General features: G+C 53.0%; 3 protein-coding genes across 3 annotated transcripts; 1 reads left to right on the forward strand and 2 right to left on the reverse strand.

The window, feature by feature from the left end:
• Window positions 1-1012: 1012 nt before the first annotated feature.
• On the reverse strand, window positions 1013-1823 carry PG994_011861 (uncharacterized protein; the record flags this gene model as incomplete). Its single annotated transcript, XM_066863270.1, has 2 exons — window positions 1013-1296; window positions 1361-1823. The coding sequence occupies 2 exons, from the start codon at window positions 1821-1823 to the stop codon at window positions 1013-1015; spliced, it is 747 nt and encodes a 248-aa protein (XP_066712380.1).
• A 7372-nt stretch (window positions 1824-9195) lies between these two features.
• PG994_011862 (ent-kaurene oxidase) lies at window positions 9196-11007 on the forward strand (the record flags this gene model as incomplete). The annotated part of the gene is made up of 7 exons (XM_066863271.1): window positions 9196-9357; window positions 9393-9416; window positions 9471-9587; window positions 9667-9688; window positions 9718-10440; window positions 10570-10601; window positions 10633-11007. 7 exons carry the CDS (start codon window positions 9196-9198, stop codon window positions 11005-11007), a joined length of 1455 nt encoding a protein of 484 aa, XP_066712381.1.
• A 664-nt stretch (window positions 11008-11671) lies between these two features.
• PG994_011863 (uncharacterized protein) lies at window positions 11672-15097 on the reverse strand (the record flags this gene model as incomplete). Its single annotated transcript, XM_066863272.1, has 6 exons — window positions 11672-11827; window positions 11886-13475; window positions 13547-13701; window positions 13746-14057; window positions 14124-14153; window positions 14212-15097. 6 exons carry the CDS (start codon window positions 15095-15097, stop codon window positions 11672-11674), a joined length of 3129 nt encoding a protein of 1042 aa, XP_066712382.1.
• Between the last annotated feature and the right edge of the window lie 1332 nt (window positions 15098-16429).

The following is a 16429-nucleotide window of genomic DNA, read 5'->3' on the forward strand; positions in this document are numbered from 1 at the left end:
TTCTCTCACTCAGAACCCGAGCCGGGTTGTCTCATTGCGAATCAGGATAGCCACCAGCCAGAGACTTCTTATTCGAGAGTGCTACCCACCCTTGCTGCTGGTGGAAAACGATTGATCCATAGGCAAAATGTTCAACCGGGAATATGATACTGCGTATTGTCATCCTTGGTGCATCAGATAGGACGTAAACTAACAAGTACGGAAAGACGTTTGAGGTGTATGCACAAGGGTATTAGTTTTGTGAACGTAGGTTCAGATATGTTGCTATCCAGATAAATATACAAAAAGTGCCTCAATGCCAGTACCTTTTCACGCTGCCTACAGTCCTAGATCCCGGTTCAGGGGCATACCCTTCGAACATCGCAGAATCCCCAGGCAGTACGGCCCATCAGTGTATAGATAGATCACTGATACGAGACAGCCAGTCGCGTGGTTGATGTATCCCGGAGGACCCCCCATCTATGACATTTTGCTCAGAAGGACATCACCGCCTTCGTTGTAGTGCTCGCTGTGAATAATTTAAAAAAGTGTATGTGTTCGAATGATTCGCGCTGGTCGTAAGGCGCCTCTGCGCTTACGCTCGGGTCCGAGCAGAAGATAAGAGGTAAGGAGGGAACGGCATTGTGTGATCGGCGGAGTAGTAGTAGGTGAAGGGTGATGCGTCGAGTACCGGTTCGTGCGCCCAATGTATTGCTGTTATCCAACAGCCCGCAAGACACTACATAACGCCAAAGGATCGTCGGGTATGATAGGAGATCATCCAACGACAACAGACACCACACCAGAGAACGCCGTCAAATATGCCAATGTGGAACAAGTAGGTACAAGCCGAAGTCATTCGTTCGTCATGAGTTGATGCTTCAAGAATGCGTCTTGACGAGTCGCTCAAGCATTGGTGACCTGCTGGCGTGTTAGTGGGAACGATTCACAACGGCCGACAGGTGGGATTTCGGGGTACGTACTCGGAGGATTCTGCGAGAGTAATCTTCGTTGTCTGCAATGCTTCCGTCGCTCATTCTGCGCTGTGCCATAACCGGGTCGAGACGCTGATCGGAAAGGAGAGGCCTCCGCTGCTGGATGGAGGCTTGCCGCCCGCGATGAAGGCGTTGACAGCGGCGTTTCGCCTATGCTCCTCCTCGATCTCGGCGTTTCTCTTACGGCGGTAGAAGAAGAAGGCACCGCCACCGATGGCGCACACAGCAACGAGGCCGACGACAACACCAACGGCAATTCCTACAGTGTTCGTCTTGTTGCCGGAGTCTGCATCTTGGGACGAGGTAGCTGAAGAAGCCGCAGCTAACTAGGTTAATACCTGACAAAAATCCAAAAAACCGGATGTGGAAGACCGCGGGACACTTACCAGAACTCGTAACAGCTGCAGGAGCGGTGGATGTAGCCTTAGTAGGCGGTTTTGACGAAGATGTCGATGGGTCGGGGTCGTCCGCTACTTGTCTACGAATGCCGATGTTGTAAACCGTCCAGGCATTCAGACCACCGCAGGCGTCGGCATCGAAACCCGGGCATGGCTCTCCACAAGCCGAGTCTTTGGTTAATGAGGACTTGGGTGGGTATGTGTCTCCGCACCAGCACTGGTCTACTTGCGAGGCACCAACTGGTTTCTGCAACTTGCGACAAGTTGCGGCGCACTCTCCTTGCGACTGGAACTGGCTGCTGCCGGCTGATTCCAATGAGCCCTTGGAAGAGTAGCACCCATGAACGGTATCGGGTCCAACCGAAGGTTCTTGTGCCGGCTTCTGCACTCCTACGTCTGCTGCGGCCGACGCCGCAAACACGGCGGCTAGGACGAAAGATTTGAACAACATATTGAAGGGAATTGAACGGCGAGTTCAATATAGGATTTAGCGAATGTGGTATGAAAGGCTCTCAAACCGCTCAGCGACTCGAGAACGATAAAATATCGAAGTGACCAAATGTCGGCTCCGCTGGGGGAGAGGGTTGTTGAATGAAATTTGATAAGTTTCTATGATGCGTTAGTTAATTGGCCCGATGAGATATCTGGTGGCTGGCGTGGTCCGATCGTATGAAATATGTTGGCGTGTTGATATGGGGTGTCCAGCCGATCCTTCCTTGACCGAGCCTTCGAGTCAAAAAAACAAGAGGGGACGTGAGATGAAGGCAACGCTTATTCGTCGTCGACCCTTTGTGCTGGATAGACGATAGATTTCGAAAGAAAGGGCCGAGAGTATAACAATGCACCCATTGGATAACTCATTGTCCTCGTTCCCGACAAAGGTAACCCTTCTGGCTGAAGGGGTATTGGCACTAACCTTTGCATTCAACAAATGTCCTCTAACCTGATGGTGCAACGTCTTCTTCGGCGGGTCGTGTACAGATATTCGATGGCTGGGTGACGACGGTGGTCTCTTGTCTAGGCCTGGGTAGTTGACGGGTTCATGAATCGATGGCCCTGGCGGTTTAACGACGAGCAGATGGCAGGTCGTATGGTGAGAGAGCGGAAGGCACGACGAGAAGCCTTTGACGTTGTCTGGCGTGGGAATGGAGACAAGACTGCTGACACACACGATAGTTGTGAGGTGTTTTTGTCGGGGTTAGGAAAGGAAGGAGAGATCTAAAGTGGCCGAAACGAGAGACAGGCAGGTGAGATCAGACGAGAAGAGTGAGTGGATTCTCGGCAAAGCGCAAGAAGAGGGACTTGGGGGGAAAGGGAGAGAAAGATGAGAGCGCACGGAGGGGACTTGGGACATGGGAGGATGGGAGATGGGGCCCAGGCCAGAGAGGACCGACATGGGTGTGGGTGGGTGGGCAGTGATGAGAGGAGGCGGCTTTGCTGTCTCTGCTCACTTGTCTGGCTTCTCCCACCACCACCACCACCACTACTGACTACCGCCTCCTCCCCACGCACTTATTGCTTTGTACAGAGCGACTCCCAGCTGGCAAATCACATCTAGCACCTAATTCTCGCTCATCACTCCACGTCGCCAGACGAGAACAAGGCCCCGAGAGTACAAGTGGGAACTCTGTGGAGGGCCGTCACGCCGCCTGGCTCTGGTCTGGCTGGTTTGACTGGTCCAGAGCGACAAGCGAAAGAGACGGGAAATTACACCGACCAGGGGGTCAGGTGCATATCCTTCCTTTTTTTTTCTAGCCCGGCTTGGGCCAATGCAAGTACAGCAGCACAGTATTGATTATGTACTCACTGCTAGCCATCCGGGGGAGTATGTGAGAGTCTGCAGTCAGGCTATCCAGGCCCTACTAAGCTCAGCCCGCGGCAGCATCCCCAGGCACACTGCGGTTTATTTTAGCGGAGGCATTTTTAGCTGGTCGTGGTTAGGTTGTAATCGTGTATGGTAAATGCCACCCCTTGCAGTAGTGCCCACCACCATTTCCGTTTGTGGTTAACGGTCGAGACGGGTCGTAACTGAAAAGATAAATCATAAGATGTCTATCCACCGGCGGCCGCCTGATTGGCCGTACAATCAATTTGGTGTGAGACCCTGGGAAAAAGGGAGGCGGCATCCTTGGCTGTAAAGAAAACAAAGTGCCCGGCATCGTACAGTGTCCAGCACGGTGTCGGTCCATGGGCCGCATCCTGCACTTGCACAAACCCAAGAGCCCAAGCCCTCATGCGTATCGCTGCGACCGGGAGACCTTGCACCAATACATGCTGAGCCCTCGCGATCGTCAGGAACAATTGCCTTTCTCAAGCAATTTCGGGGGCACAAACCAAGGCACAGGCGTTGCATTCGAGACATTCATAACCAAGATGGTCCCCGTCCGCTCAGACCTGCCGTCGTGGTTGAACCTCGACATCTTTTGTGACATTTGACAAGACCACTGCCAGTGTATTTGCAAATGTCTTTCACAGGTGCCAAAGCCAACTCCTTATCTCGAAGAGCTAACGGAAGCGGTCGCCAACGAAAGCGGCGCATGCGGTCACTGGCCTAGTGACTGACTGGTTCGATGCCGGACGTAGAAAAAAGGTTTATCCAACCCAGCTGAACGATGACCTGTTGAACGTCGCGCGACATAACAGCACAAGTAAAGCAGCCAGTCTCCAAATCGAGTCAAACGCGAAACATGAAACCCCGTCCAGCTCTGTTAGTACGCCAATCCGGGAGGAGTGAAGATCGCGTTTGACATCCATCGAGACCGACCACCTCGAGGTTTGGCCTAGACACAATCGGGGATTTCGTTTGTTTTTCGTATCCCTTCCAAGATCCCGCGGCCGCATGCATGATATGATACGCGGACTGACTACCGTACCCCGTATATTACTTGTCGTCCTCCTTTCTTGTGCATGCGGGCATACATAACATATGTTTAGGAGGTGGCTTGCATAAATACCCAGCTTCCTTCAACAAGAGGTAATTACGGAGTACATGGCATTGACTCTGTCTGAGCTTGGAAGCTTCAATCAAAGCTGTCCGCCAAGTATGATTGCCTACCTATGTTTCGTTCACCAGAACAGGAGGACCAGGACAGAGCAACGACCGACTCATGGCCATACATACAACAAATCCATTCCTTGCAAGATCCTGCCACTGAATCCAAGATTCTGTTTTCCCTAATAAGAAGGGTGGGATGGGCCAAACTGGAGCCGCGGCGCCACCGCCCCCATATCGATGTTGGCTGGCGTCCGTGTATTTCATGTATTTCATGCACGACGGAACACGTCAAGGCAGCACAGCCTCGATCACGTTACTATTAGTGACACCCTCGACAAGACTTTTCTCCAGGAATGCCTGGAGAGATCCAATTAAAAAATGACCCCGGCGTTCATCGTAGCCATGCATATTGGATTGCCCATTACCGACACGAGATTTAGAATTGAAAGCTTCGAGAATTTGCCAATAGCCTGTGCGATAAGCAATTAATAGCTTAGGTAGCTGGAGGGCAGGTTCCGTCCGCAGCGACCGGCCGTTGATCGACACGCCGGCCTTCGGACAAATGCTCCAAATGTGACGCTGACGACGCTTCTCGTTCCTTGCTCGCCATCTCCGCCGCCCGGATTTCCCTCCCTATCTCGCTTCGCTTCGCTGTCTGTGGTTCCGGTGGTTTCTAAAGAGATCTTTTTGGGTCTGTCTCTGTGTTCTCAACGGAGGAAATCCATGCCAGGAACCCCTCCCCTCTTGAAAAGCCTTGTTTGGTTATTTGCACCCTACCCTACCCTATGTACGCCTGCTCGCACGCGGCACGTCGTACGGCGCACCAACATACTACACATCATATCATATTTAGAGTAGTATCCTTACTGACATCAATCAGTCAATCAATCAATCGGAACTCAATCCTCCAAATTGTTTCTAAATTTGTCTTTGGTTATGTGTACGGCGCGCATCTAGGGAGAGTGCAGCATGTTATGTTACCGTCTTGCGTTTGGTGTGAGAAATCTTCGTATTGCTCTTCGCCGAGGGGACGAAGACGATAAGACAAAAAACGCCACATGCTCATGTCGGGCGTGTTAGAGGCTTGCAAAGATCTTTCTTCTTGTTTTCCCGTCATTCCCGCAGTTGGCCAGCCCAAAACAAAAAAGAAATCAAGCATTGAAGCGTGAAGGGAAGAAGCCGAACAGGCCGCCCCCCTCGAATCCACAGATTGGCTGGCGCCCGCAGACCCGTTTCCTCGGGTCGAAATGACGGGGGGCTTGCCAAGGGACACGCGGCGTTCCCTCTTCAGCCTCCACCCCTACATCGTACAGTACATGCAGTACTACGCTTCATCGTTACTCCACTGGGGCTAATAAAGGTGGCTTTCCAAGATGCACCTCGACTCTCGAGCGAGTAATGCTCTCGTACACTGCTTACTGTTTTTAGGGGTCTGCCGTCGAGGCCTCCGCGTCTAGTTCGCAGTAGTAGATGCTGCTAGCCAGCTTCACTATGCTTCTCATCTAAGCTGGGCATCAGGGTCCTGTTGTACAACACATCAAGTCCACCTATTCGAGGTCGTCTAACCACGGGGAAATCTACCGAACAACATAAGCTTGCTGGCGTGAAGCCAAGCCGTTGAATCTCGTCTGCCAGTGTATCATCTGGCTCCTTGGCGTTGATTAGAAGCGCCTCTCCATTTGCCCGGAGTCACAGGCTTACCTGATCAGAGTTATTTGAACCTCCCGTGAGCGTTAGACACGAAACACGGGCAACAACCGCGGGGGCCATATGCTCTAGTTTGGGGAGGACAGAGATTTATTCAGATCATCAACGTACAAGAATAGCCTTAGAAGGCGACGTGGGAGAGTGCCGGCTCAGAGAGCTCTTTCTGGTCCAGGTCTTAGTAAGAGGCACGACTTTCGTCTCTCACACTCTTAACATGTACTTGTATGTGTCCTGCAAATGGTACATCTCTTGAGGGACACTTTTTCACTTCAGTTAGGCTGGCTTTTCACGATTGATGCATTATGTATTAACATTCCACGTTCCGTCCCGCTAGCTTTCGGAGTCAGCCCGGCCTCCCGAACCCACTGCGTGTCGTGCACTGGCAGATAGACTCCATGCAGCCTGTCGTGGACTCCGGGATCTCCTATGTGGGGGTTTTCCGGGACACGGCGGCATAATTACCGCCCTACTTTTGAAATGACTTCGTCTATATACTTACGTGTTGGGGGTATTCTGGCTTGCTATGTGTGCTCTCTCTGCCCCTTTTCGTAGGAGCTTCCGAATGCACCGACTCCCTTAACCAATCGACTTTTCGACGAGACGCGCTACTCTACTCTACTTTAGACCTTGCACTGTCCGTCTTGAGAAAGGAGTATATCTTTACTCGATGTACCGGCTGGATAATCTGTGCTGTTTGGGGTTATAGCACACCGTGAGATCCTCTGTGGTTCACGTGGCACTCCATGGTCTCTCAGTGCCATGTGTCGGTTGCGTTCTTTGTTCCCGTCAGATGCATACCACTTATAACAAGCCAGAGTGAGGATCGCACTCGATATGGTACTAAGTTGGATGGTGTCTGAAGGACGTCCCATCGCGAGAACCGAGTAGATGGTGCGTTATATGTGGCTTCAGCATCTCCCTGGGTCTGATAGAGAGTCGGGAATCCTGTGTGTGCTAAGACCAGTATCACTGTCCCTTCCTCTGCATTTCTCCAAAGGAAAGGGGGAAAGGGGGGAGAACCTGTATTTTCCTGAGTGCTGCCTTGTATCTACCTAGCCTATCCTCCGGTTTTTGAAATCACCCTAGGTCTAAGTGCCTGGTTTCGCTGCTTCAGTCTGCAGCAGTATAGCCTGAGAGATTTGCCAGCCTGGTCTACCCAACGCCAAGTACGAGTCTGTTTTCCACAACTAAGCTCCCAGGGAGTTGTGGTGTACTGTGTATGGAGATGATTCCCTTCCACTCAGTCGACTACTATAGTAGTCCTGGCAGCTGTTTGCCCTTGCTTGTCACCGATAGAACTCGCCGACTTGGGGATTTCGAAACCGCCCCGGCTCCTCCAGAAACTGCCCCCAGCTGGTATGGAGGTTTGTGTCATCTGCCATCGTGGCTGGGTTAGTAACATCAAGCAGTAGGTTATAATGGTTCAGGACTCCATAACCACTGCTAGCGTTATCCCTCGAATGAAGTTTTTGCATAATGGTAATGGTGGGAATATCAGATAGGTGCTCTGTTCGCAGCATAGCTATAAACCCTCAGAGTGGGTAGTATATTTGCAAGTAAAGCCGGGACTTGCATGCCCATATAAGAGCTCATCAGTGTGTCGAACTGAGTGTTTCCTGATGAGGTGCCTATTCACCTGCTTGCGGCCTCTATGAACCAAAACTCTGTATCTATTTACCGATTTATTTATACATTTGATACTGATATATAGTGAGCTTTATATCTAATACGGGTTTAATACTGTTATGGTGTCTATATCGAGCTTACAAGATTAGCTCTACTCTCTAAGCCAGCCCAGTGTGTGTGTGTGTATACTTTCTTCTGTCCTCTGCTTCTTTATTTTCTCTCTATCCCGGCTAGAACTCGAATGGGTTATATGGTACAAACAGACAGCGTGAAGAGGCGAGCAAAGCTATATTATAATTACCCCTTATACGCGGCTGGGACCTGCCATGATGTGTCCAAGTTGCCTTTGTTGAGAGGTCAAATGTGCTCAAGAATCCAAGTTGAATCCGACACAAGTGCCGCATATCGCACTGTCAGTTGCCGTTGTCTTCGAGAATAAGTTAAGACCATTACACAGATATGGAGATTATTAATTCCAAGCGTACGTTCCGGCACCTAGCATGAACACGGACTCGCCTACTTTCATAAGACATTGTATAAATCTGCTCACTCAGTCTGTGATCCTCAGCAGGCTGGCCTCAATATTGATGCTTTAGGTGCCCTCGATAAGTCAGTAAACTAGTATGTACATGTACTGAGTAGCAGGAGACGAAATCTCGCAGATTGGCACTCATTCACTAGCAGCATGTTGCTTACTGCTCGACATTGACCGCGAGGTAGACATCTTTTTAGCTGTGAATTTATAACGAAGGTTCGTCTAGTCTTGCCTTTAGACGGAAGATTACTGCCATTCGGAAAGTTCATTTGATATAATTGTGCAGGTACGCATGGGAGGCTTGGACGGACGGATAAAGCGTAACTCTGCCCTCATACATATGTGTGGAACCATGGAATCTTCAATGGATACCTAAAGTACCAACCGTACGGAGTGAGAGATCTCAATCTATCTACCCTTTATATCCCCACGCCAGGTCACGATGGTTCATGATTCGGAAATGCACTCAACCCAGTCTCGTCGGCATTGGGCCGTTTTCGCAAATACCGTAACCGTAACCGTATTCGCACCTTAGCGTAGATATCGGGGCGGACCCCCCGGTTTTCGTTTCTCTTTAATTGCAACTACGAACCCTGGCGAATCCTAACTAACGTAGCGTAGTGGAGGCACTTCCCCCTTTATGCACTGCCGTTTTCGACGAAGCTTCTCTTTAGCTCGACTTGGCCGGTTCAGCTTGCAATAGACATGACATGACCACCAGCGGCGTCACCACTCATCTCCGCACCGAGTAAATGTAACAGCACACATATGCACCGTAGTCTAAGGGTTGAGATGGAGCCTGCGGATAAAATTCGAACAACGGAGCCATAGAAGCCGGTTCGCCCTTCATAATGATGTCCTTTATAAAGCGAGGCCATCGCATCGGTACGGACTGCCGTGCTATCTTGTTGTTGTTGATGTTGCGCACGATTGATCGAGTCTGATCATACGACCGAGACAATGCCGTCCATCTCTGACTTGCAGTATGCAAGCATCCTCCCCGATGGACTGCCGCTCTCGTTGGTCGGTGTCGTAGCCACTGTTGTGATAGGCATCATCTACAGCGTCCTGGCCAAGGAACGACCTCTTGCTGGCTTCCCTTGGCCGTCATCCAAGGCCAAAGTCCCAAGAAGAGCTGGCTGTCACACGGCCCCCAGACTATCACCGAGGCGCTGGCCAAAGTATGCTCATCAGATCGTCGTCGAGCCCAAGCATGCCGCTGACACAGCCGATAGTACTCCGGCCCTTTCCAGGTCATGACCGGAACCGGCCCCAAGATCGTCTTGCCCAACCGATTCGCAGATGAAATTCGCAACAACCCTTCGCTCAATTTCCAGAAGGCTTTCCTAAAGGTGCGATGGCCTCGAATGGAGACGAGCACGTCGTCATGGCGTACCTTGGAATGCCCTAGGACTAACGCGTCGACATTAGGACTTCTTCACCGAGTATGAGGGTTTCTCCCTCACCGCCAAGGGCTGACAGGCGATAACATGATACAAGAGACCGTACGCGTGAAGCTGACGCAGTCCCTCGGTCTCGTGACCGACGACCTGGTCGACGAGACCACGGCCTCGCTGAGAGACATCTACGGCGAGAGCCCGGAGTGGACGACGGCCGTGCTGAAGGACGGCGTCACCGACCTCGTCGCGCGCCTGGCCTCGCGCGTCTTCCTCGGCCAGGACGTCTGCCGCAACGAGCGCTGGCTGCAGATCGCCAAGACGTACACGGTCGACTCCTTCATCGCGGCGTACCTCATGCGGCTGGCGCCGACGCTGCTGCGGCCTCTGGTCTACTGGTTCGTGCCGCAGGGCCGGTCGATCCGCCAGGCCGTGCGCGACGCGCGCCAGATCATCGGGCCCGAGGTGGCGCGGCGCATCGCCGCCGTCGACGGCGCCCGCGCCGCGGGCCGCAAGCCGCCCAAGACGGCCGACAGCCTCGGCTGGATGTACGAGGTCGCCCGCGGCCGCGCCGTCGACTACCCGGCCTCGCAGCTCTCGCTGACCATGGCCGCCATCCACACCACGACCGAGACGACGAGCCAGGCCATGCTGGACATCTGCGAGCACCCCGATGTCGCCCAGCAGCTGCGCGAGGAGATCATCCAGGTCATCGGCGAGCACGGCTGGTCCAAGAACAGCGTGACCAAGCTCAGGCTCATGGACAGCTTCTTGAAGGAGTCATCGCGGGTTCACCCACTAAACCTGAGTAAGTCCCCTTTTCTGTCACTACCACCCCAACCCCCACCTCGTAATCCAACTCCAGGAGAAATATGGTACGCCGAAGACACAGAAAGAACTAAAAACGCTAACCCGACCATCGCGCCCCCACGTGTAGCCAGCATGAACCGCTACGTCGACCAAGAAGTCGTCCTCTCGGGACGGCACGGTGCTGCCCCAGGGCAGCCGCATCATGGTAGCGGCCAACTTCGCGGACGCGGCCGCGTACCCGTCGCCCGCGACGTTCGACGCTGCGCGGTTCCTGCGGCGGCGGCAGGAGCCCAGGCAGGAGCACGCGTGGCAGTTCGTGACAACGAACCCGCAGCACCTGCACTTCGGCCACGGCGAGCACGCCTGCCCGGGCCGCTTCTTCGCCGCCCACCTCGACAAGGTCGCCCTGTGCCACCTGCTGCTCAAGTACGACTGGCGCTTCGTGCCCGGGCCCGACGGCCGCTTCCCTGCGCCTGACCACTTCGAGACCGGCTTCAGCGGCAGCCGCACTGGCCAGGTGCAGTTCCGGAGGCGGCGGGAGGAGATCGAGCTGGATCTGGAGTAACTTGGCCAGCTACACAAACCATGAGTTCTGATAAAATGAATGGAAAGAAGTGTCTGAAATATCTTGTTAAAGCATATGATTAATTGGATAAAAAATATATCTTGAATGGTAAAGTAGAGTGAAGTCCCATGGAGTACATACGTAGTTTGAATGACGCACGGTCAAAAAGTAGATATAACTTGTAAGACCGGGCAATTCCTTCGAATTGCGTTCATGTATGATCACTTGACCGTCAATGGTCTCACGTCGTAACATAACAACCGATCTCTTTGCCAAATACCAAAGTAGGTTATATCTTTCAGTCTACCTAAAGTACTCAATGCCATCTCATCACATCAGTCCGTCAGCCATTAATTATGTATGAACGCCATATATATATATCATCCTCCCACGCTGACCAACAACCCGGGGGGCCAGTTTGACTTTCTCCTTTCTTTTTACATCAATGAGGTACTTGCTTGGGTATCTTGCCAAAAAAATACATAATAAAATAACGATGGGAAGAAACGCAGAAACTTCCCAGCTCAAACCTCCTTCGTTTCTCCGTTTTCTCTTTTCATCATCAGATTTGACGGTCGACCGACCGAACGACCGCCGAACTTGATCTTTCCGTTCGTTTTTTTTCTTTCTCTTTTACTTGTTCTTCTTTTTTGTTTTCCTTTCTTCACATCGCAGCTCCCACTTCGCTGTCGCGCCGGACGACGGACTCCATGGCGTTGAGGTCGATGGCGTACTCGGGCTCGCCCTCGAGGGTCTCGCGGATCAGCTCGAGGGCCGAGTAGTGCCGTAGGGACTGGTTCTCGGCGGTGCCCGACTTGAGCTCAATGTGGGCGAAGGGGTCGGCACCATGGGCCAGCAGCGCCTTGACCGCGGCAAACCCACCGCTCGCGGTTCTGGAGCAGGCGGTGGCTGGCGCTGGTCTCGAGCATGTGCGTCACCTCGTTCTGGTGCGTGAAGAAGCGGCGCCCGGCCTTGAGAGCCTTGGTCCACACCTTGTTGGGCTCCCCTTCCTCGGACGGCCGTGCCGTGGCGCCGGCGTCGAACAGCACGTCCAGCACCTTCGGGTCGGGCATGTCGTGGTGGAAGTCGACGTAGTCGCCCACCAGCGTCCCGCAGGCGGACACGCCGTCGGGCTTGGGGTTGACCACGTAGACCAGAAGCTCTTCCGCCTTGCGCCGCCGCATATCGCCCTTGAGCGACTTCAGCTTCACCGACACGTAGCTTGTAAGACTAGCCTGGATTGCCAGGGAGAGGAAATCCTTGCGCTTCGGGGGTTTTCCGGTTTCCATGGGCTCGTAGCCTGCCCAGTGCTTTCGGCATAGCGTCGGGCACTTCCTCTCATACCAATCGGGGTCTTCGTACAGAGGCTTATGGCTCTGTAATGATTTGACCCAGGCGCGTTGGCAAGTGTTGTCGAGATCGTCAAGCAGTTCGCGATAAGCTTCGAGATTTGGCACCTTGTCGTCAACTTGCGCGCAAAGGCGCAGCGCGTTGGCAACAAGAAGCCACGCCTCAGGTCGGAAGCGTACATCGGGCCACGCCGAGACGGGCGGCCGCATCAGCTCGAAACACTTCAAGTGGCGAATGCAACCGCTCAGTAGTGCTAAGTCGATCTCTAATGGGTCGGAAGGTGGGACCCCAGGTACCTCTTGCCAGAAGTCTTTCCTGGATGCCCATTCTTTTCCAGTTGTTTGGCAGAAGACAATGCGCTGCTCGGCTGCCGTTGCTTGATTTCCTTCGGATTCAGTCTCCAGGAAGCCTGTAGCGAACCTTTGTAAACTTTCCCGAAGATCCCGTGTAAGCGCGTCCAAATCCTCCAGTGTTTTCGGTTGAAGATCTGGCTGTGTAGCCATCAACTTGCCCGACGAAGAGTCCCAGTAACCTTGTAGGGCGAAGGATAGAGTTATTAGGGAAGGCGGCTGCCGTGCTCTCAGTACAAGCTGCCATATTCTGAAACACAGCTGTATGTCGCTTAGTGGCATATTGCGCAGAAGCTGCATATAAAGGCCATCGTTGCCCCCAAGCCGCGGTGGCAGGGAGTCAAGTGTCTGTCGTAAAGTCCTCAGGGAGCCTTCGAGAAGTGTCTTCATGGCCAGCCGAGCCCATAACACGTCGCCGCATGACCGTCGTGCCAGTTCTTTGCATAGGTTTTGAGAATCTGGAAGGCCCGGGACGTCCTGCTCTAGAATGTCCTGGAGATACTTGGCCATGGCCTCCTCCGTGTGCTCTTGAACCCTGAGCCGGGGAACACCTTTCAAGCCTTTCTCGAAAGCCGGCAATTCACGACTGCTAACGATTATCTTCATGGAATCCTTGTTCGCATAGCTCATGCAAATCTTGGATATCTCGGAGTAGGAGTCCCTGGCCAATTTGCTGCTCCCCCACATCTCGTCCCCATTCTCACCTACACTTGATATTTCAGTGTCTGCGAGTGAGTAGTGATGCTCCCGGTTGACAATACGGAACTCCTACACATTGCGCTGTTAGCTTCATGCAAAGACTTGGCAGATTGGCAACATGGCGCCAAGATAAGACTTACATTGAGACCGTCAACAAATACAACGAACCGTAACTTATTGGAAAAGTTGGCGAAGAGATTGTAAATCGATTGGGTCAAGGATGTCGCAGTCAAGAACGGTCTCTCCGGAGGCCACTCCCCACCAAAATAAGAAGGGAAAGCCACTCGGACGAGCTCTGGCGGGGGGCAAGAATCTGATAGAGGTTGGATCTCAACAGACCGAGTTCAGACTTCTGCAACTGGTTGCCGCCTTCGTACATGTAGAAGGAACAGAAAATGAGGTCGCCGTCTTTGGCCCAGGTACTTTCAAGTTCTTCCCTGACTTGTTCGTTATGGAAAGCCCATTTCATGAGCGTCGACTTGCCAGAGCTTGCGCATCCGCTGAGCCAAAAGATGGCATCATCCTTGCTTCTCAGAAATTCGCGGAAGGACGAGTCTTCTGCCATCAGCCAATCGCACGTGTCGTCGTGCGCATCTTCAATTCGGTTCTCTTTCTCGTGCAGCTGATCGAAGTACAGCATTGCTAGTATTTCTGTACACGAACTGTGAGTAAGCAAGGACTCGGTAATCGTCATTATCGAGAATGAGGTGATCTTACCTCTAGTGCGTGTATCGATCGCGGCCAGTTCTATAAATAAGTCAGCCATGCACCTTTTCAAGATAGGCCTGCACATTCGTCTTGTTACCTTCCTGCGTGGGACCGGCCGATAGGCTCGCTAAATGCGAGACCATCTGCTTGTAGCCCATGTCATCTTTGGTCGAAAAGCGAGCAAGACCCATATGGCTCGTGGCCATGTCGTCGCGCGTGACGCAAAATCCTTCATATGATGCCGAGTCCTTGGGGACGATCCGGGACGAGCCAGTAGTAAACTGTTCGCGCATACATACGATCCGGATATCCCTAGATATCATTTGGAATGTCCCATGTTGGTTCTCAAAGAACCCTGAGTTTTCCGCCAACGAGCGCAGTAACGGGTCGTTCGGCGACCGTAAGGAAATCTGAGCTGTTAAAGCAACGCATTCCCCCAGGCTTCTTTTCCCGGTGCGTTGGTGAGGCGTGCCGAGGAAAATGATACCCTTAGTCTTGGGATATATGTCGCCCAAGTCGTTGTGGCTCCCGTAGATGCGAGACATGGCAGCTGTGGTCAGAGCCTCCTTAACGATGATGCCTCCGATTCCGTGCGCCACGAAAAAAACAGGGCGGAAGATGCCTTCTCGGACCCGAGAAAGGTCGACAAGCAGAGATTCGGCCAGGTCCGCGAACATGTCATTACCCTCCCCTAAGATGCTGGCGTAGCCCCAGGTAATGATTCTTGCGTGCTCTACATCGGCGCCCAACAGTTCTCGCGGCCAGCAGATAGAATCCTTGGACCAAGACCCAACGCGATGCCCATTCAGACCGTGCACGAAGACAATGTCGATTCCTTCTTCACCCGGCTCAACGCCGTTGTAAAGTACCATTGGCCCTGCACCCGAGGCCGTCCCGTCGCCGGTGAGGACTCGCCTGCTGCTGCTCGGGGCCCGACCGACCTTTTCCGAGCCGATCGACAAGGAATCCCTCGAATCCGACATTTCCTCCTGGTGCCGTGGCCGGGAGGCGGAGGAGGCCCCCCTCTTGAGCCTGACCAAAGTATCTCGGACTCGCTTCATTTCGTATGTGTCGTCTCTTCTCTACCACAAGCGGCATGAGCAAGATGGAGGGTTATTTGTGAGCAGTACGCTCCATGGCAGCCGTGTGTGTTTTTTCCTCTTCGCATTTGCCCGAAGAATCCTCAATCCCACGCCGCGCGGGGTGGTCGTGGGCCGATCCGTCATAAATCAGAATCCCTGCATTGAGTTGGGCCCGTATCCGTTTCAGGACACCATCCCTACCCAGGGTATTGCCTAGGGGAACCACCGGGCCATTCTGGTCACGCTTGTGTATATTGCTGGAGCGGCTGCCAAGTTGAAACGAGCCAGTCGTGGTTTGATATTCGAATGACATTCTCCACGCCGTTGAGCTATATGGCTCCTGGCTTGCCGCGGAAGTGAGTTTTGTGTTGCTGTCGGAGGAACATCAGGTTCCCATACTGGGGCCGCGGAAAAAGGTGGATTCAAGGAGGCATAACTTTTGCCCTATTTCCGCTACCTGCTGTACAATCGTCAATCGAGACGGGACATGACGGTATGAGGTAAGTACGTAGCGGTAAAGCGGTGTGTGCGCCATTCTCCAACAACTTGAACAATCCATGCAAGGAATATGAACAAAGTTTTTTCTCTCCCTCATTTGGCCCACGCACCACGAGAGAGTCGTTGGATCAACAGGAGACAGCGACCCTGCGTATCATGGCCGGGGAAGCCATCCGGGCGCGGGCAGCCCAGAAATTCTAGGGAGACAAGCCTGAATGCGGCAAGAGATGGGCCTAACACGTCGTCCCTATCCAATCGATACGGGTTACTGGAGGATCCGGCTTCTACTAATAGAGCGGGGACGTAACCAAGAGGCCCTAATAATTGCCAGTAGCGCGCGAGGCCGGCATGTAAATGTACTGGACCTGGCAGACCTACCGACATGCGACAGGACCAGTCTTCTCAATCAATTGACCTATCATTTCCCTAGCACCACCACCACCACCACCAACAGTTGATCGTCGAGTCTTCTAGCTGCGGCATCGTGTTCCAAGCTGAAAGAAACAGAAATAAGGCTTCGTCTTTGTTCAAGGGTTTGCTGCTGCAGCCCAGTCGGTTGGGCACCTGTCACTGCCCTGTAACTGGTGACGACGGGTAGTTCTGCCGAAGCCGAAGCCCTGCGATGATCGTCTGTTCTCATTTTGACCCCCCACTATGGTGAAGTCTCAATACGACCTCGGGCCATGTCGTGTCGGAGTCGAGTCAAAACCCCTGGCTGCTCTTTTTTACCTGTAT

Source organism: Apiospora phragmitis, assembly GCF_038363925.1.
Source record: "Apiospora phragmitis strain CBS 135458 chromosome Unknown utg000010l:1.0-9815664.0:1.0-9183399.0, whole genome shotgun sequence".
NCBI classification, from domain to species: domain Eukaryota; kingdom Fungi; phylum Ascomycota; class Sordariomycetes; order Amphisphaeriales; family Apiosporaceae; genus Apiospora; species Apiospora phragmitis.